At 35.6% G+C, this 20,961-nt stretch overlaps 1 protein-coding gene and 1 non-coding gene across 2 annotated transcripts in view; both read right to left on the bottom strand.

The window, feature by feature from the left end:
• Positions 1-20,961, bottom strand: part of LOC114524194 (unconventional myosin-X-like) — a 41,060-nt gene that overhangs the window by 18,532 nt on the left and 1,567 nt on the right. Inside the window, exons 3-29 of the mRNA XM_028545330.1 lie at positions 19,992-20,150; positions 17,752-17,939; positions 17,085-17,219; positions 16,624-16,748; positions 16,155-16,168; positions 15,729-15,813; positions 15,124-15,227; positions 14,594-14,723; positions 14,142-14,260; positions 13,614-13,760; positions 12,739-12,839; positions 12,452-12,518; positions 12,012-12,104; positions 11,368-11,436; positions 11,251-11,288; positions 11,128-11,172; positions 10,893-10,992; positions 10,349-10,429; positions 9,999-10,123; positions 9,751-9,865; positions 8,584-8,745; positions 8,425-8,484; positions 7,487-7,599; positions 3,438-3,498; positions 2,045-2,203; positions 1,151-1,188; positions 806-887 (exon numbers count right to left, since the gene is read on the bottom strand). Of these exons, the coding sequence (XP_028401131.1) occupies positions 806-887; positions 1,151-1,188; positions 2,045-2,203; positions 3,438-3,498; positions 7,487-7,599; positions 8,425-8,484; positions 8,584-8,745; positions 9,751-9,865; positions 9,999-10,123; positions 10,349-10,429; positions 10,893-10,992; positions 11,128-11,172; positions 11,251-11,288; positions 11,368-11,436; positions 12,012-12,104; positions 12,452-12,518; positions 12,739-12,839; positions 13,614-13,760; positions 14,142-14,260; positions 14,594-14,723; positions 15,124-15,227; positions 15,729-15,813; positions 16,155-16,168; positions 16,624-16,748; positions 17,085-17,219; positions 17,752-17,939; positions 19,992-20,150 (2,715 nt within the window). The remainder of the gene's footprint in view (positions 1-805; positions 888-1,150; positions 1,189-2,044; positions 2,204-3,437; positions 3,499-7,486; positions 7,600-8,424; positions 8,485-8,583; positions 8,746-9,750; positions 9,866-9,998; positions 10,124-10,348; positions 10,430-10,892; positions 10,993-11,127; positions 11,173-11,250; positions 11,289-11,367; positions 11,437-12,011; positions 12,105-12,451; positions 12,519-12,738; positions 12,840-13,613; positions 13,761-14,141; positions 14,261-14,593; positions 14,724-15,123; positions 15,228-15,728; positions 15,814-16,154; positions 16,169-16,623; positions 16,749-17,084; positions 17,220-17,751; positions 17,940-19,991; positions 20,151-20,961) is intronic.
• Trnas-aga lies at positions 18,191-18,263 on the bottom strand. Its single transcript has one exon. It is a non-coding gene; the product is annotated as a tRNA-Ser (tRNA).

The following is a 20,961-nucleotide window of genomic DNA, read 5'->3' as shown; positions in this document are numbered from 1 at the left end:
AAACATAAGACAAGTTTATCCCGTTTACCGGGTTGTCTCGCCAACCGAGCCAGACTCCCATATAAACAGCCCTTTAGTGCAAACAGTCTTTGATTTTCATGCACTGCCGCCTCTATATTATACACGAATCAACGCACATAAAAGTTTAAATTGTTCATGCAACTAAAATGGATATATGTTTACGGTTTAGGCCTGTGTGAGAGTACTATATGTGAATGATTGTGATTCAATTGTTCTGTGTGATTTTCTAGCACCTCCATTGCCGATACCGTATTAAGGGTCTTGACTAGACGACTTTTTGCGTGGAGGGGGCTAAGGCTAAATATCCACATATAAATTCGCGTCGTATCCACTATATAAATAAAATGATACAGCTGGCACGCGAACATCTTCATGCATGGAGCCGAAATTTTCTTTTATATACGCGAGTTTTCTCCCATGCAGACCACTGGTAGCCACGCGTACTTGCGCGGCCTATACTTGTTTTTTCATGAAAGAGCAAAGAAGTTTTGAGATGCAATTATTGTACGCGTATTTCTCGTTTTTTTTTATGGAACTGGTAAAGTAATATCTTATTCGGCGAAAGAAGCCTTCCATTCCAGTTGCCTGTGTCCGTTTCATCACTTGAAACTTCGACCATTTATTACATTTTTAAAACGATTGTTGAATATGATATACACAGTACACCCCAAAAATCTATCTTTAAGTTATCGCTATGACAGTATAAAAATCTAATTCTTTTCCTACAAGTCATACAGGACACTCTTAAAAAGGTTCAAATTGCAGCAGTAAGTGGCTTCCTTACCTTCAATGCATTGTCCAATTGTGATATCGCGTCCTCTTCAGCCTCTTCTTGTATTCGTCTTTGCTCTTCCTCAGCTTTGAGCCTGACAAATAAGACAATCAAATTTGACAGGTTACACATGCAGCATTCCTCTTCAACTCTTTCATATGACATATGCCTTTTGATGTCATGAACACGACAATTTTCAGACGCTTGACAAGCGTACGTTTAGAATAATATGCATGGACACAATGACTATATAGCAGGATGTTTCTACCGGGTGTCCCAAAAAAGTACCACGTATTGAAATTATTCTTTTGTTGTTAGGGGTACTTTTTGGGACACACAGTATACACTAGCTCTTACCTTTCCTCCTCTTCAATTCTAAGCCGCTCTTCCTCCTCCTATAAAGCGGGTGAAATATTCAGAAAAGACGTGCATAGGAGGGTTATTGGCGAAAGCAACAAGCTTATATACATTAAGTCTACAATAAAATTTATATCAAGGGTCTCAGTATGTAGGTGCCAAAGGTTGAAAACTTTATTAGCGACGAGTCTGGGCAAGTTTGACACACATTGCAATAAAGTTATACTGATAAACTTCTATTTCTTGCTATATGATGTCTCCCCAAACAACTTCTTTAATAATTAAAAATTCCTTTAATGCCAATTGGAGGCCGTTTAACGATGTAAATATTCTTTTGAGATCCGACAACAATATCGCTGTCGTTAAATAAACTATGCTGTAGTTTGCCAGACGTGATAGAATATTCACTATTTCTGCGATTAAGAAACTGTATGATTAAGATCGACAACCCTTCCAATTTATATAATTCTTGTATTTTTACATCTTTAATTTTATAGTTTTTCAAGTATGTTTAGCTACATCGGATGAAAAAATTCGCTACAAAATATTCTGCAAATTGCAGCAATTTGGCTTTATACTACAGGCACAGGCCTCCGCAAAAAGTAAAGCATATGTTTCTGGCTTGAATTTAATTGGATTGCGTATGAATTCAACTCGAAATTAAGTCCATTGATTCTCTGCATTTTCACACATTGCACCTTCGATAACAAGAAGGAATTTCGTTTTAGAACGATCAGCAAAATTTGTTAACAGTAGCCCATTCAGAATGCACAAATCGGACTACTTCCGGTAAAAAGGTACATTACGTACATTTTATGTAAACGTATTCTGATTGGCTTTGCCCGATATCCTTGTTACTTTCGATATTGTTTTGGGAAAATTCGCTGTACAAACCTGTCTACGTTTAGCCTCTTCTTCAGCCTTCCTCGCCTCTTCAATTCTCCTCGCTTCTTCAATCTCCCTTGCCTTTGCCAACATGGCTTGCTTCTGTTCCTCTTCTTTTCGTAGTCTTTCTTCTTCTTCTTCTCTCTTTCTTCGAGCCTCCTCTTCTGCCTGCATCACACAAAAATATTATCCAGATGTTAAAAATGAGGGTCAAGTGTCAAATACAGATTACTTCAAAGTGAAAATATTTTGCAAAAAATTGCAAACGTTTACAAATCAACGTCTAGACAACTATTTATAATCCAGTCCGTAAACCACCTCGGTATTTAGGACTTAATTTGAGTTCAACTTTTAGATTTTTGACAACACTAGTCCAGTCTAGCAACATTTTATACACCATACAATATTAGGCTTGAGTGAAAGTATGTTTTTGAGTGCAATAAATTAAGGCACTAAATTAGGCCACATCTGGGTGCATGGGTTCACAAGAGACACTAACAGATAGTTTTGTTAACTCATTCATTGGCAGTACTCTATCACAGATGAGTAAAATCATTTTTACAGACGTCAAAACTGTACGAATATTACGTAGGACGAGCGCTATTTAGCATCTTTGAAAAGCTCACTCAGTCATCATTAATATATTTCCAAATAAATCAAGTGAATTATCATCGAACCGAATCTAGATCGCTCATTAAAGCGGGTAAGGGAGGGTGCACTTTCAAAAAAATAGTACCGGCAAAAACTGAACATATGAATATGCACTGCTTCTAATTATCGTGTTAGTTACTACATTTCTAGTTTCTCTATTTCCACAAGTCCGTATGATATGCACAAAAAGAAAAACATATTTCTCGAATTCTCTCTGTGAAAGATTTCTTAGGGTGGTTCCCTAGGGTTTTTTCTCGTCAAGTCAACACTGGTACGTAAATATGACTCCCAAACTATTACGCGATGTGTGGAAGAAAGACATTTCAAATTAATTAAAAGTTTTTGGAACACGTTTCTCCTATATTATCCTTGCCATTTGAGGATCTCGCTCGGTGAAATTTTTTACGTTCGTACGAAAGATATTGCTTTTATTAATATGTTTTAATATCAATTTTAAGCCTATTTGTTGATTACTAAAAACATATAGTTTTATTTTTTAGGGTCGGGCAAAAGAACGATCATAGAGCCTACTCTACGAATTAAAAAGAAATTTCTTCCGCAAACCGTAGGTGATGGTTTGGGAATAATTAACACTTATATTTATCCCGACCGAAGGAAACACTATGTTTTGTTTCACGAGGCTGAGCCACCTTAAATGAATCGCTTTATTTCGGCACGAAGTAAAGTATTCTTTCATCATGGAATACGAAATAATTACGGACATTTGTTAAATGTCGGCTGAATACATTACCTTTCTTCTTAATTCTTCTAATTCTGCCATCCTTCTTTCCTGTTCCAACCTCTCCATTTCTCTGAAAATAACATTAAAGAATATCATGAGAACATGCTCCCTATATACAAGCTATGTCTGCCGATAGCAATAGTTAGCTTCCAAGAGCCCGAAAACAATACTTTAATTTGTTATGCTCTGCAGTCAATTCCAATTCCTACTAATTTGTATAAAATATTTCGCCAAAGGTAGAAAATTTGTCTTAATCCATGAGAAATTCTGAGATTACAAACAAAGGTCATAATCTCAGATTATTAAGTTATACGTATACGATTGCTGTCAAGTATCCGTATATTATGCCTTTGGCAGAATTGCTACCCAATAAGGTGACAGGCTGAAAATACAAAAAATGTGGTAGGTTACCGCGCCTGTAACTTAAAAAACACAATACATGCAGTGAGCATTAAAGAACATTCGATATTTTCACAGGGACTTCATAATTATGCATTTGAAAAATGAATATGGCATTAGTAAATGTATAGTGGTGCATGAACCAATATAACAGCCGGTTCTCACGAAAATAGCCACAATTATAAGAGGAAGCCAATTGCGAATTTTTAAATGCAATTAGGAAAGCAATAGTGAAGTTCTCTCAAGGAGATCTTTATTATATTAAGTAGACAGTCCAATCTATAGTACACCTAATTATCTCCAAAACTCATCCACAAATATTCTAACAAAATATTTTTAATATAATAAAACGATTATCTTCAGTAGCATGAAAGTAGTGAGGTTCTAAAATCCCAAAATCACAAACTTTTATTCATGCATGCCCATCAGTAATGGTGATAAATTGCATATTAAATATAGTAAATATATTAAACTATAATATCTATAACGACATTCTTTAATATACTTGAAATCAAAGACTGTATTGTGTCGCAATTGAAAAATGCAAGCCAAATTTAAAAAAAGCGTGCGAGTGTGAATATACATACCAAGCCGAAAACTATGCCGTATAATAACGTTCAGCAACCGTTGCTATAGCAACAAAGTGTACTAAAATGGACGCTATATAAAAGTTAATGTTTTTTTAAATTTTGTATTTATATCGCTATAACGCGGCGATATATATAATTCTATGGTGCAAGATGTTTTGCAGCTTGTAGATAAAAAAAGGATCATAAAGGAGAAACCTTGTTTCGGTTTCTTTGGTTTAAATTAATTTAACTCCTCAGTAGCCTCGTAGCCATCCATAAATGAAATATTTATAAGTTTACAAAACGTCGCTGAATATATAGATTAACGTTCTGAAATATTGTTATTCATTCTATCAAATATATATACAGGAGGAGAAAATTTGTTTAATCTGATAAAATAAGGTATTCTTGGAGATCCGAATGATAGAGTCATGTGTTCTCTACTTGTACACTTCGCTCATCATCGTAACGTACAGTACACATTATAACCATACATAATAGAGTGACAACGAAGGCTAAATTTTCAATCTTTATTTATTTATTTATTTTATTTGTCAAATATGACTGGTGACCCCAACAGGACTTTATTGCCCCATTGACAGGCACCCAAATTTATATACATATTAATTAAATTTACTACATAAGTGATTTGCTGCCCTCAGAACATAATCTGGCAAAAGAGATTTAGCGAATTGTATTGTTTCTTATCTGATCATTACTAACATATACCGTATTTAACTGAAGTGAGAAGTAAGAGAGTTTCTGAGGTCAGCAAATGAATTAATTACAACACATTTTTTCACAACACCAGACAACGGACGACAGGAACGACATTTAACAAACACAGTTTTATAAAACAATCTTGCTTTATTCACAAGCTTTGGCAGGAAAGATTGCGATATTTGTTATTGTTTACGTGCTTCTTGGTTACCTAGTAGCTAGATCAAACCTCAGTACATATTTGAGGATAGAAAGAAGGAAATATACCGCAAGCTAGTCTTTCATATATGCTGCCACACGCAAATCTTGAATTTGTTGAAGCGATTTCATTTAAATTTTGGCTACAGGCTGTTTCAAAGAAAACTATACAATATAAATGTGGAGGCATCAACCGCAGCAGATGATAGCCTCAAGTTATTTTACCTTTTATTTGTTTTTAATTCTCACGACGTTTGAAATAGTGAAACAGATCTACAATATATATTTATTGCAACAGAGAAATAAAATCACAAGTTAAAAAGTAAACCCTTACATCAGTCCCTATTTATATACGTGCATATTGGGTATATACTACCTTAGAAACATGACAGTAAAATTGCTTCGTATTACAGCTTTTCGGTAAGGTTTCGGAATCTCCATTTCCAAAATAAACTAAAAGTCAATCCCGTAAATTATCGATGCAAGAGTCCGGATAACTTCCAACATATATTTCTTTCTTTTTTCTATATGTGAATTTCTTGTATTTCATCATGGCCAAAGTAAAGTATATTGAACCGTACCCACAAAACTACTTAACAATGTGCATGTTTTGACATTCGCCCGTGGGTCGAATATGCCCCGTGCATGCAATGTTTAGAATTCCACAGATAATCATACAGAGAAAATGATTCAAAAATGACAAAATGAACAAACTATGAGTTTTCAACGATACGTTCGCCCAGGCATGCAAAGACTAGAGTGCATGTGCAGCTGCATTTATAGCTAGGAGATTATAGCAACACTACGTCATTCCAAGCACATTTTCCAGTTGCCCTCTAGCATGTACCGCGATGAGAACAAAATTCTGATCCCGTGACTACAATAGGAGCTGTATGCATGGAAGATATTGCCCGTGGCAGCCTAATTCGTCTAGTGAAAGGGATGCTGCCTGCATGGTGAAGACTTTTCCGTTCAAAAGTTTCAAATCTGAGTCATTACCTGCTTGCATGGATTTTACTGATCGATCATGAAAATGCTATAGTAGCTATCTTAGCAACCATAGGCAGAGCCACCAGGCACTTGAATTTTTGCAAAAAAGCAACAGATTATCCTAAAACTTATGCCCGTGAACAAAAACTTTGTTGTAATTAAACAGCCATTTGACTTCAAGCTAAGTAAAATATTTAAAGATGGGCATCTGCGGTATTAAACTCCATAATATTTAGAAATACACTGACTTTTATATTTTATCTTTCGAAACATATCGCTCTCGAAATTGAAAAAAAGCATGGTGCAATTAGCAATTATACCACTCGGTCTACAGGGGCGATATATACAGTATATATAGCAAAACCGTTGCCATGCAAACATCTATAAATGTCCACAGAATATACCTGAGAGATATCACGTCTGCATGTCAAAGTGCACGTTTACAGAACACAGCTATTGTATACATTCACAACGAGAAGACTGATATTCTACGGACACTTTCTGGACATTAGAATGTCTGTAGAAGGTTTCCAAATTTGTATTGAAACCTGACAGTAACACATTCTCATCTGTATCAAAATATTCGAACTATACTGCATGCAGCATATAATTATAAATACTGTACTATACTATTTTAAAAGGCATGCAGTTTTCTCAAATATAAAACATATAAGTTTTTTACTTGGCATTTAACACAAAATCGAGTCGAACTATTTTTTTAAAAACAGTTTGAAAGTGACATAATAAATAGTTAAATAAGAATCTATAGATCACGTGCATCATGCATTTCCCAAAAATTCTAGGAATTCACTCTTCTAAGCCGCGAAAACAGGCCATAAAATTTAGGGTAATGGCAAAAATCACTCATTAAATGCATTGGAACTTTTTCTATTCAATACTATCAATAACCAAATTACTATCTATTTACACTAGGAAATCACATTGGCTTCAGCGGCCTCAAATATAGTGCTGCACAGAAACACCACAACAAAAACAATTTAGCTTTTGCTGCTTAAAAGACAGATCCGCCGAACGTTTGGTCAAATGACAATGAGAAAGCGAGCAATGTGCCATGCAGCGAGCTTCAGCAATACCGTCACTACACTTGGCCATGTATATTCTACTTGTTCGCGAAAAGGGAATAAACACTTAAGTTTTATGATAGTGAACTGAAGAGTGTACCTTCTCTGCTCTTCCTCTCTTCTCCTCTGTTCCTCTCTAATCCTCTCTTCTTCTATTCTCTTCTCTTCCAATAGCATCTTCAACAATTGTCGAGCGGCTCGGCCGCGTTCGTACTGTGGAAGGACAGAACACATGATTTATTATTATTCGAGTCGATATACTAGCTCTCATCAAGACTCTTCTGGATATATTGCGACCTGAATAAGCGTGCAATACGTTTAAATGTCTAGAGTTTGCGGGGGTGTGGGTATACGTATCACACAGGAACTTAACCCCAAAGAGATTCTATCCAACTACAAGCAATCAACAAGATAAAAGGTTTCTTTCACATTGTGAAATGTGCGACATTTTCAGAATGACTTCAGGGCAATTTCCTTACAAACAGACCGAGAAGAGCTTCCTGGCTTTTCAAGATGGAAAAGCCCCTCCCCCCCCGGCTGGATGGCTACAAAACAATATATTAATATAAGCATTTAAAGTGTAGAAAACCAACATGCAAAAACATCAAGAGCCTGGCTTTCGAGGTTGGCAAAAACATTTAGTCAAAAACTAGCATCACCAAACGCGTATGTACAGTTACATTAAAGGACAAATCCTATCTCAACGACATAAAAAGACAGGAAACGACATGATTCTAAACATAATTCTGCTCGTTCCCAATTCAAAATGGCGATTATTTCAAAGACGCCGAAAGACATGAAATGACAGCTAACGACTGAATGGAAACTAGCCTTAACACTCAGTACCGCAATGGACTACATCATTGACTTTATAGCAGGGCTAGAAACTTCAGCTAGATACGCTAAGTTTAGCAAAAAAAGTTTCTTTATTAAGTTAACTTGGATCGAAGAGTCTGTTATAGTGCGAAGGTGAGAGGAAAAGCGCGGCAAAGGAGATGTATTTATCATGTATATAACTACAATGGTACCCGTGCCTACCTTTTGGAGTATAATGGCTGCCTGTCTCATCCTTAAGAACTTGTTGTGATAAAAGTGCCCCTAAATTGTTTTAAAAAATGATTTAAATACCTTTTACATCAACGCGCTGCAGTCTACTCCATATTTTGTATAGCACAAATATCATTCCACGAAACGTACCTTGTAAACTTTCTGTATAAGTAAAATAGCAGCTCGCTTTTCCAAGAACCGTTTTCGAGCAAGATAACCAATAATACATCTTTTAATAACTTTAGCAACCTCGCGTAACTCTTTATCGCGTCTTTTGTCAAGCAAAATCTCCAGCTCGTCCTTTAAAAACATCTGCATGAAAAATGAATGAAACGTCTTGAAAAAACCTTCGTATATGGATTGAAATGGAAAGGTGTTGAGAATAATGCAACTAATGAATGAGGTTGAATTATCAAGCGAAGTTTGTCCTGATCAATTTTTCATATCCTGGAATGACATAAAACTTTATTCGCTCGCATTTTTGTCGGTTTCACATTCCCGCTCCCTTGAGACTTGGGATGTCTTTGCCACTGGTGTGACGTGATAACGTGGGATACGACTGTCACACGTTATGACGTAATTAGCGTGCATATAAAAACGTATATAAAAGTCGTACCCCACGCTATGACATGGACATGACGGTCTTACACATAGCCAATCAAAGGCTGTGAATTATTTTAAATGAATATAAAACAATTTAATGTAAGTATACGTATAAAGCTCAGACGGGACAGGAATGCTTAAAAAGGTAAAACGAGACATTGGGGTTAAATGACACAACCTGAAATTATGCGAGTTCTCGGCGCGTATTAATTACGTGATTACGACAGGTTTTTTATTTTAATTTAAGCATTACGGGCCCATAAACAAGCATTGAGTTATTCAACGTGTTGAGAGCCAATGAGAGGTTCGAAAGCTATTTTATAGCGAAAAAAATTTTTGAGATCAATCTGTCATTGCAATCTGTCAGTAAATATTAATATTTGTAGAATGGTTCGAAACTACAAACCGAAAGGCCAGCATATACCGGACGCAATTCGCGAATTTTCAGTTTTCAGCTAGAAGCAAATAAGTTTAATTCTAGACGCAATTTTCAAAGCTATCGGTACCAAACATATCGAAATGTTTTCGAAGCAAAATTATGTCATTGTCAAATTGATCTCTGATAGACATTTAATAAACAAATTACTTCAGGGTCGGCTCGTTTGTAAGATTTTTATGCACTTGTTGTGAAGGATCGCAAACTCACTCGTTGCGTCACAACTCCTGAATAAAAATTGTACAAACACGCCAGTCATGGAGTAATTTATACCATACCTTTGTTTTCCCCAATTTCCACTTTTTTCTAGTTGGTTCTATCTCGTCCAGCAAGAGAGAACCATCTTGTTTTGGATCACCGCTGATTGGCTTTCCTCTCAGTAAAACTTTGTAGCTGGCGAAAAAACAAAAGAAAACAGCGTTACAGTGGATAATGTATTTACCTTTTTACCGCCTTTTTTTCATGTAAAATTAAGTGATTCAATCATCACGTTTTTGCCAATCAGAAATCAATAATTCACTCTCACCTAAAGGCAAACTCAGCGTATAGAATTCGAACAGGATATCCAGCCCGACGTATTCTAACAGTTTCCAACATGCCCGAATACCTCAACTGATCAAGAACCAATTTTGGATCAAATTTATCAGGCAGCTAAAGAAAAGATAATATTAAAAGGTGTTAGAAAATAATACTAAAGCGCTAAACCAAGAAGCTGCACTTCATGCATGCAGCTACGTTTTGAGTCTGTGAGAACTACTATACATTGCTATATATTTTAAAGGTCTAGCGTATATAATCGAGGTACAATTTTTCAATGATAACACTATCCGACTTTAAACTAAAACGATACAGACAGTTTTAACAGTTATCATATACCTTCGATCCATTGGGTTTGATACATCTCACAAAATAAGGATGAGCCTGACTGAGAGTAGTCATCAATGATGTCAGTGAAGTCTGGATGAAAAAAGTAAAGCATATAGTCCTTAAAATGCATGTGTCATACGTACACTGTAGTTTCATTCATATAAATTTTGCTTGTCTTACTCCTCTTAGGAGAAGTTGAACTGTAACCCCAAAGCTAGTCTACTGTAATAGCAACGGTGGAGCTTCTGCTTCCTGCATGTCACCGGAGGCAGCAAAAAAACGATCTGGAACTCAACGACATCAAGAAGTACTAACATATTCGCCATTGTTTCGTTGGCAGCCAAGAAATGTTTTCGTTCTCGTTCTCGTTCTCGATACGCGAGTCTACTATTCTGGGCTGCCTATGATCGTTTTCAAGAAAAGGTCCAAATCGACGCGACGAATTGGCATGTGTTGAAACGTTGTACGTACGTGAAAAGAATGTCATGCATCATTCTGAAACCTGGCTAGAGAACAATGTTTTAAACAAGCCATATAGAAGCAGTTGACATACCCGAAACTGAGAACTGACGGTCGGTCGCCGTTTAGCGGATTTACTGTTAGCCCCAGGTGTTGGTTTCATATGTTCAACTAAGTCGTACACAAAGTCAGATCTAAATTAGAAGAAATATGGCCAATATTATTATAGACTATGATCTCTAGGCAATACGTCCGAGTGCATGCGATCTATTCTCGGTCGAAGAGAACGGGTCACTTTCTGTCGTAAATTTATGGTATAATTAACCCACCTGCTGTTTTGAAGTATGTTTAATAAATCGTCTCTAAACGTGTCTCTGTAAAAACAAAGTTGAAAATGTATCTTTCTGTTAGTTACGGCTCTTAAGATTGGTAGTATTATTCTAAGAGTGTACCTGTTTTTCTCTAAAAATCCAGAGGTAGTATAGTGAACCTACAGAGCACAAGATTGAAGGTTGAATGAAGTCAACTATTTCATGGAAAAAACAACATCAAAAATTAAAGAGACTTACATCTCCGGCATAATGCCTGATACCAAATTTCTTATTAGCAACTTTTGGCTTTAAGTAAAACTTGTTCCCCTAGAAGAAAGCATACATGTTATTTTCAAATAAAATAAACGAAGAAGTTTTTTGCTCTCCGCTACTAAAAGGATGATCGTAAAGGTAAAATATCTTACAAAATGCCCCTTTCGTATAATCATCGCCAGTTCATTGGGAATGTTTCAAATCTCAATATATTTTTGCCACTTAGCTACTTAAAAGAGCTTTCATATTTTATATAAAATTCCGTACTCTCTGTTAGTCCTCTAACCTATACGGTCCAATTATGTTTTGAGTTCGATTTCGTAAGCCGAAGGTAATTTAAAAAGGCGTTAACACCACTCTTTTTTAGGCGACATCATTTAAACTTTGGTTAATCGCTATTGAGGTAAAAAGTAACTCAATGATAGCGAGAAGTTAGTAATTTTTCAGTCATATTTTATTATGAAGAAGTCTAAATTGAGGCGAACTTCAGATAAAACTTTAGAAGCCTTATATATAAGGAAAAATTAATTTTGCCCATACCCAAAAATATAAATTTGTTTATTGGAAACACTAAGTTGGCAATTGATCCTTCTTGTTCACAGTGCAGATAATACAATGTTTTTACAAACCTCGTGACTGTTATGTAATTTCTCCAACAAAGACGCATCGGTTCCTTTCGGAAAACGGCTCTCTTCGTCAAATAACGACAGAACACCAACTTTCTGAAGGCAGAAATTATTATTGCTTAACTAATAATGTATACTCATCATCATTTGGCTGGCAAAATTGCCTGCCTCCCGTCAAACCAATATAATTTTCCGTATTCTCCAAAATTGTATTTACATAATGCCTAATCAGTGGATGCAGTATGCAGTTTCTGGCTATCAATAAAGATGCATATTGTACCCAGGGCCGCCGCTAAAAGCTTAATTGGGTGGTGTATATTCATATATTCATGTCCAAATAAGTGTAAAAACAACACTATCAAAAGAAAGCAGTCAGGCATTAGATGAACATATGAACGTACACACCGCAATGAGGCTTTTAGCGGCAGCCCTGATTGTTGTACCTTTTCAATCAAATCCAAGCATTCTCCGTTGTCAACCCAGTCAATATCAGCCCACTCCAGTCCTTCCCTGCAAGAAGATAAAAAATTATTTTGTCGTAGACTTTTATACTATAAACGACAAGATCCGAAGCATGCTAAAACATGGGATGCATTCATGTGACACGAGTCAGGCGTTTGATGTCTATTGAATTCGTGAAAAAAAACAACCCAGCTTCCACTTGTGCATTGGATTGTATGTAACATTGCATAGCAGACTTTAGAACTTTCGATTGATATGAAACCCTCACCTATTGTATTCATGTTGCTCCAGTGAAAATATGTGTTTGTTAAAGAACTGTTGAAGTTTCTCATTTGCATAGTTGATGTTGAACTGTTCGAATCGGTTGGTCTAAAAATACAGAAACAAAAATGTTGTCGTAAGTGTTCGCATTGTTATCGTAAATACGGGCGGTTCATATAATGACGAAGAACACACACGAGTATTGAATGAATGGACAAAATTGATTAATAGAGCTAGTAATATAGTGTTCCAGCACTGAATGCTCTGTATTTAGGAAATGCACTGTATTCAGCCATCAAACGTCGTCACTCAACAAGTACCAACGTAATAGAAGCAATCACCCCCTGCTAATATTTAAAATTGTGCAATTTCAAATATTGGAGTTGTCTTTCTGATGGGTGTAATTATGTGCTTACAGTATAGTAAACAGGAAAAACGTAACTTATTTCACTGATCCTCCCGACATTTAGTTGTAAAATGCCAATTTATGAAAAAGTAACAAAACGACCATCGTTTGATTTCACCACAAAATATTCAACTACCAGTCAGAAAACAATACTAAACAAGCTCGCGGCAAATGCATGGATACATGATATTAAAGATTTAAATTTTCTTTGTCATAGTTTGTCTCATTAACTTATGCCGTCCTATTTTTGGCAACGCAAACGTACTGTAAACCCGGTATGTAAGCGGAAAGATATTGACATGTGGAATCAACATGTAGCACAAAAGTTCGTCGAAATGTAGTCAATCATTCAATTTGTTATTTTAAACATTTAATGTGACATTGCTACAGTAATTTGCAAACAATTGATTTTCTTATCAACATCCTTTATCATTGCGAATCACGATTACATATCGAGTGCATTAACAAATACTAACCTCAAAATTCTCAAAACCAAAAATATCAAGAATTCCAATGGAGGCGTAGTTACTACTTCCTTTAATGCGGGCGTTAATTCGTTCTATGATCCATTTGAAGGTGCAGGCGTAAAGTGCCATCGACATAGCGTCTCGTGAATCTTCAGCCTAAAAAGGAAGAGACCACACTACTTTGACAGACACGGTTAACTTTTGAAAGGTGGATAAAGTCAACCACTGGATAATGATTTTTTTAACCGTCGTAAAAATGTTTTAAAAAGCATATGTCAAATTTATAATTATTAATAACTATATATTTTAACTTCAAAATTGTGAAGTTTAATCTTTGCGATGCAGAAGGGTAAAACATTTTTTAATGTTTGAAATCATTACTATCAGGTGGATAACAACCGGCTCCTGGTCTGAGGATGATTAACGGCCCGCCATTTGGGAGAAAGATCATGCAAGATTACAAAAAAAAATACTTCAACCAAATCACTGTCATATGCATTAACAGGCAATCTTGAAAACTTGGTTTCATTCGTATACCTGGGACACTGTTAAAGGTGATTTTATCTCTTCTCCTCTCAAAACCATCGACTTCTGGGTCAGTGCATCCTCGAGATCATAAATATCCAACTGTAGTAAAGCTGCGATGTCTTCCAAAACTACACAACGAATTTGAAAGTATTCAGTTTACTTGCAACATCACCCAAATCCCAGTGGTGAAAAGTGCCTTTCTATTGCTTTCTCAGATTACATACGATACACTCAAGAACATCAATTTAAAACAAAGAAGACTTCATGGTTGAAATTGTGACATAAAGATTAGTCCCCCTAATTGCATAGGCAAGTCAATTAACTTTTTGCGGAAAAACGCCAGCACGGCACAACATTTTGTATATTCACACAAGCAATGGGCCATGGCGAAATTAAATTATAAACGCTTTGGCATAAACTGTATAAAATGTACCAAGTGCATTACTGTATTTGAAACGTACCAAATTTTTCATTGATCTGAGCGCCATTTCCTGAAATAAAGGTCACGTTTCCCAAGTTAAGGATACCGGCTAAAACCTGAAGAACGTCCGAAATGTTTTCATCTTTAAACCTCATTACTCTCATCGCTTCCTATAAACGAAGGTTATGAAATTATCAATAAGAGGTTCATGGTGATAGACTTTTCGACCACAGAGCCTCGCTCTTATGGTTTGCGAACAACCCGCCGAGTTGCGTACGTTACTCGCAATTTAATGTAAGATTTATTTGCATAAGCATAAAGCAGTTTATTTAGAGAGCGTATTAGAACAGCAAATGAACAACCTCGCAAGTGAGTTATGGAGAGCATGCACGCTCTGGTCAAATTTTGCGAAGGGAAAGTAACCATGGGTTCTGATAAGAAAAATATTCTCCCTTAATTTTCGTAGCGAGATCAAAATGTACCGAATATCGTGGATTGACCATGGATAGCCCAAGATGATATTCCACGTGTATCTAATTTATGATGTGCTTAATGTAAAACATCGCTCACCAGAACCCTGAAGAAGTCATTCTTGTCGTCAATCGATGGGTCGTTGATACATCCACTTTGATTAAGATAATGATACTTCTCAGCAGGCAACAGACGGAGCTCATCTGAAGAAAAACAAACACTGTTGGCTTCAAAACTCATTTGGGATACTTTATATGTAGTAAATTGTCATGTATTGTCTCTGCAATAATAACTTATCACATAATTAGTCCTCTGCCTTGGGTAGGAATGACGTTTTAATCAAGAGATTGCTACAAACCCATGGAAATTTACGCCCTTAGGAAATGACCTACAGATTTAATTTTCTATAAATAATTCTTTAGCGCTACTTTAAGTTGACTTTTACTTAATAATTTTGGCCACCAAAAAACCCCCTACACATCTCAAATTCAAGCCAGAAAATGTGTCAACTATATATGTATGATTCCTGCAGGAAAACCGATAGTTGACACATTTTTCACAACTGCATGTTCGTAAATTTGAGATGTGTGATTTCCTCTTAACCTACATGAGTGAAGTGCCACAAAATCGTAAATGATTTACTAAATTGGCCAAAGGCTACAAATACGAACTATATGACGTTAAAGTAAAGTAAGTAAAGTTACTTTTTTCATTCTCCGAGACGCCAGCAAGTAAGGCGTAAAATATGTGATAATTTCTTTCATCTGGATTTTGCCTTGCTAAACGATTCTAAACAATGAAAGGAATGGAGTAAGACGTGAAAAACACGCGTGTCTAATATTTATATTCTGCACTCAATTGTGCTTATATCTGTGTCACCCGCTGTTCTTGCAAGGGTCTAATGTCATCTAATAACAAATGAGCAGATGAATAAAAAATTATCTAGACGAAACAACTCGCTATTAAAACATACATTTATTGAAATGCGTACACGATGTGGTTAATAATGGTAATAGTTTTCATGAGCTTTCTATCATTTTCAGTGTTCATTAGACTCTAATCGTAAAAGAATACTTTTGAAAGAGGTAATTTTTGTAACTCTAATTATAGTAATATTGCCAGTCTCTTACCTTTTCTAACAGAACTAAGATTTAAATATATGAAATATGATGTCAAGGAAGCTGTACAGACGTTGTACATGTACTGTACCTTCGCATATACTATAAGCTATACCAAGTTGTATTATTTTATAAATCAAAAATCATCAATCAGATGTATGCACGCATAGCAATACTGAATTATGGAAGATTGAACCTTTGTGTTCTCTACTTCATGTGTGAAACAATAAAAATACATTTCACATGCAGGTATTAAAACAGGCAATTCGACACAAACTGCGTATGTTGGACGTACAGTATTTGAATACAAAAAACTTCAATAGCTCAACCTAATGCTCTACATTACAAGCTATCCAAAACTATTATGTTGGGAGATGTAAAGCAAACTAGTATGCGGCACATTGTATATCTTTATACGCTTAGCTGCATGGACGAGGGATTAACAAAATTCTTGTAATTTTAATTTTTTTTAAAAGGATACAGTCCGATATTTTACCACCAACGATTCTTCCTCTCTCGTTAAAAAACAACTGAACAAATTTTCCGAATCTACTGGAATTGTTGTTATAGACAGTCTTGGCGTTTCCGAAGGCTTCCAGTATAGGGCTGAATATTAAAAAAGCAACAGTAAGAGATTTATATCGTTGTGAACAAATACGTGTACTAAAAAGATCACCTGCAGATTAATTTAATTGTGTAGTCCTTTCGGTGGAAAAGCGCCTTGATGTAGACGGCCATATTTTAAATTACTATTGTCATACAGAAAACACACACGGGCTAAAAACGGTTTGAGCCTTCAAGCATATGAAACATGACAACACAAAATATTTAACCGTGGGAATGCACAAGTTTTATAATTATGATAACCCGTAGAGCGAAGGAAATTTAGTATTTGTACTTATTGTATTTATACTAATAATATGTACGGTGAAAGAAAGGCACCTGCTTTTAAGGATGGCATCCTCTACATTCAACGTATTATCGACCTCTCCTCCACCTTGCACTGAAGAACTGAGTTCTGATAAATAATTCAACATAAATTTCGTGGATTCTGTCTTTCCTGCACCAGATTCACCACTGGCAAACGAAATGAAAATGAAAATAAAAATGAGTGAACTCTATTGGAGCTGTTAAGAGGAGCTAGAGCGAATGTAAAAATGAAAATATTTGTTTCAAAAAGAACTTAAAAATCCCGATATGATTCACCATGCATTCTTTTGCTTAAGTGCAGTTGTTTTTGTAATTTCAAAACATTTATAATTCATTATAGCTATTTCACAGACTGAGTCCTAAAACTTCCACAGCAAAATACATTATTTAATAGCAGTTTCTCATAAAGCTTAAACTTATATATAAACTTTTTATCATATTTTCACATATTAAACATTTAATTCGGCCTTTAGAAATGAAAGCACCGTAATGCAAAATGACGTTTTTATGAAACATGGTAAGAATATCATAAGGGCGATTCTCTGGTCACACACGTGACAATGCTATTCTATTTTGTTACATGTAAAAATATGAGGCCTGAAGAAACAGCAATGTCACGTGTGTGACCAGAGAGAATCGCCCAATCACCCGAGCTAAAGAAGGAAAATAATTTCTATACCTTATCAGAACGCACTGACTCTGTCCTTTCTTGATCATTGAATAATAACATTCGTTAGCGATTGCAAAGATATGCGGTGGCTTCTCTCCCAAATGACATTTGCTGTATTCTTTCATGATATCTGTCGTGTAAAAATCTTTAATTTGCCGGTATGGATTAACGGCTGACAAAATGGAGCCAATGTATGTCTGAAAGATATAGAAAACATGCAAAATGTGTGTGTTGAAAAAGCCCGTTCATACACTGCAGAAGTACTGTATATATATATATATATATATATATATATATATATATATATATATATATATATATATATATATATATATATATATGTAATTTTGCTCTCAATTGAGCCATGTGTTCACTTGTGGATATATATGTAAGGTGTATTTGTTCTTCTGCACAAGTATAACCAACCGGGCAAGCAGAAAATTCTACTTGACCGCGGTGGGAATCGAACCCGCGACCTTCGCATTTCTAGAACGATGCTCTACCGTCTGAGCTACAAGGCCAAGTTGGGAACGACTGTGATTTTACTTAAGTTGTTATTGACAATGCGGAGTTTCGTCCTTTTACATGTCGTTATGCAGTTACTTCTGCAAATGTTGATATATTTGTAATTTTGCTCTCAATAGTAACTGCATAACGACATGTAAAAGGACGAAACTCCTCATTGTCAATAACAACTTAAGTAAAATCACAGTCGTTCCCAACTTCGCCTTGTAGCTCAGACGGTAGAGCATCGTTCTAGAAATGCGAAGGTCGCGGGTTCGACCCCCACCGCGGTCAAGTAGAATTTTCTGCTTGCCCGGTTGGTTATACTTGTGCAGAAGAACAAATTCACCTTACATATATATATATATATATATATATATATATATATATATATATATATATATATATATATATATATATATATATATATATATAACAACGCCACAATCTGAAAAAACTCAAAACAACACGCAGTTTGGGGCTGTCATTTTTTTAATATGACTTTGATATGAAATGTACAATTACAATCTCCGTCTTGTTTTGAAAGATATAAACCGCTAATTTCAAGTGACTTGATACTTCGCTCTTTTTCGCTTCCGCCTTTTGGGATGCAACTGGAGCAATGCGGGTTACATTTTCGCTTGTGTTTTCAGATGATTTTTAAAATTCCAAGGATTTGTGAGTGCCAAACAAGATGGAAGAAGAAGAAAAGAAGAAACTTTATTTAAAGAGCATTGATTACTGTGCGGAATTGTTTTTCGATGGGTGAGTCAAAAAAAGTCCCCCCTATTGAAATGAAGCTTTGTTGATTTGAAATGCAGTAGTGTGTAAATAGCTTATTAGGTTGAGGCATCGCGCTTTCGGCATTAAGGTTCAGATTCTAACAAGGCTTTATTTCAATAGAGGGGACTTTTTTCTGACTCACCCTGTATTTAGATTTAGCTTATATACTGTATTGTAATCACTAATCTGTGATTGTAGTGCACATACTTCCCTGTTAAATTCTTAAAAACATTCATTAAAAGCTAATTTACTGAATTACTGAAGCTTAACGATAATCCTATTAGCAAGCATACGGCGTCGCTACTTCTTTCGTTTAAAGTCGGGCGAAACATTAATTAATGCATACGCAACAAATGCATAAAATAGAAAAACAAAGATAAAATGCTCTAGAAATTGTTCTTTAAGAAGCAATAATTTACATAACTGTAAAATGTGCGGTAATAAAACGTAGTTATAGGAGTTTTATTGCACAAGCGGTCTTAGGCCCAGCTGCAGCGAAATCCAGAATGGACTACCGCTAAGACAAAATTAAGAGAAGACCGAAATCCAAGGCTACAACTCGAAAGAGTTTGTAGCAAAATGTCGTACTGTAACATGTCAGAAAAATATGCGGTTGATAAATCTCGTAGCTAAATTTTTCAGGAAATTGACGAAATTCGTACTTCTCGCTTTAAAATAATCAAATTTTAGGCTAGGCCTATATCTGGAGTCGTCTGTATATAGTTATATATAGCTATAAGGTTTTTGCTTCTCCGAATAGCTAGATTCCGCGTAGGAGGAAACAGATGTAAATGCTGATAAATTGCACAGTGCAAGATGAGATACTTGTACAGTATGTAGTCATATGCAAATGGTGTAGACTATAGTATTGCAAAGCAGGTTTATGTATTACAACAAGAGACAACAAACTAGTCGGAATCCGTGAACAGATCAAAGGTTATGTTTAAACATAAAATTCTTACGTATATTTGATCCTTCTTGTATCTGACATGAAGGTTATGTAATATCCCAGCTTCATGAAGATCCTCCAAATGTGCCATGTCCTCCACACCTTCCACGCTGCTGCTGTGCATGATAGACGCATTTTCTCGGGAAAGCGAGCTGTGATCCTTGGTGATCGCCTATAATCATTAATCAGTGTAGAAAATGTTACATAGTTGTAATACGAACAAAATACATGCAATAGACGCTTCACGCTTAATTGATCAGAACAGTACTACAGGGAACTTCAGTAGGGAACCGAAATTTGCTATTCCTATAGTAATAACAGGTATGTTAAACGGTAACACAGACAGCCGCAATAACCCTCGCAAGTGCTGAAAAAAATGTCCAAGTATTTTCAAGAAAATCATCCGCGTTTGGGCTCTTTTAATATGCTGCACATCAATTATGTTAAAAAGTATTAGTTGAGATCAGTGATAAACAAGCTCCAAGCACTGACTTAGATTATATACATACTCACATAAGGCATTGCATAACAGCATAAGGTGTAATTCCTGTTGAGACTGTTTGTATTTTTGTACTATACCCAGTTTGGTAAATATTACCAATTTTTTACTTCATTCTCCTAACCCACAATTACCTAAGATACCACAATTACCTATGTCAGAATTACCTACCATTTCAAAACATTATTAAAGTTTTATTTAAAACAATCAAGAGCCAAAATTCTTGTTAGGTTTAAATGGCCAGGCTACAATACTAACAGCTTTTAATTGACAGAGTCAATGAAACTTACAGGATGAAATTTTGTTTAACAACTGAGCAACAGTGCAATAATTAACTTTAGTATACACCCGACTATTGTCTTTTACAAATCCTACATTCTGATTGGCAACTCAACCAGTGTCTATTTGTGATGGTAAAAGTTTGGGGAAAATTTGCTCGCGCGACCGTATAAAATTGAATTAATTAAATTATTTTTTCTGTGTA

The sequence above is a fragment of the Dendronephthya gigantea genome, unplaced genomic scaffold, assembly GCF_004324835.1.
Source record: "Dendronephthya gigantea isolate DGI-Jeju-01 unplaced genomic scaffold, DenGig_1.0 000030F, whole genome shotgun sequence".
Lineage (NCBI taxonomy): Eukaryota > Metazoa > Cnidaria > Anthozoa > Malacalcyonacea > Nephtheidae > Dendronephthya > Dendronephthya gigantea.
This window is presented reverse-complemented; position numbering and strand designations above follow the sequence as displayed.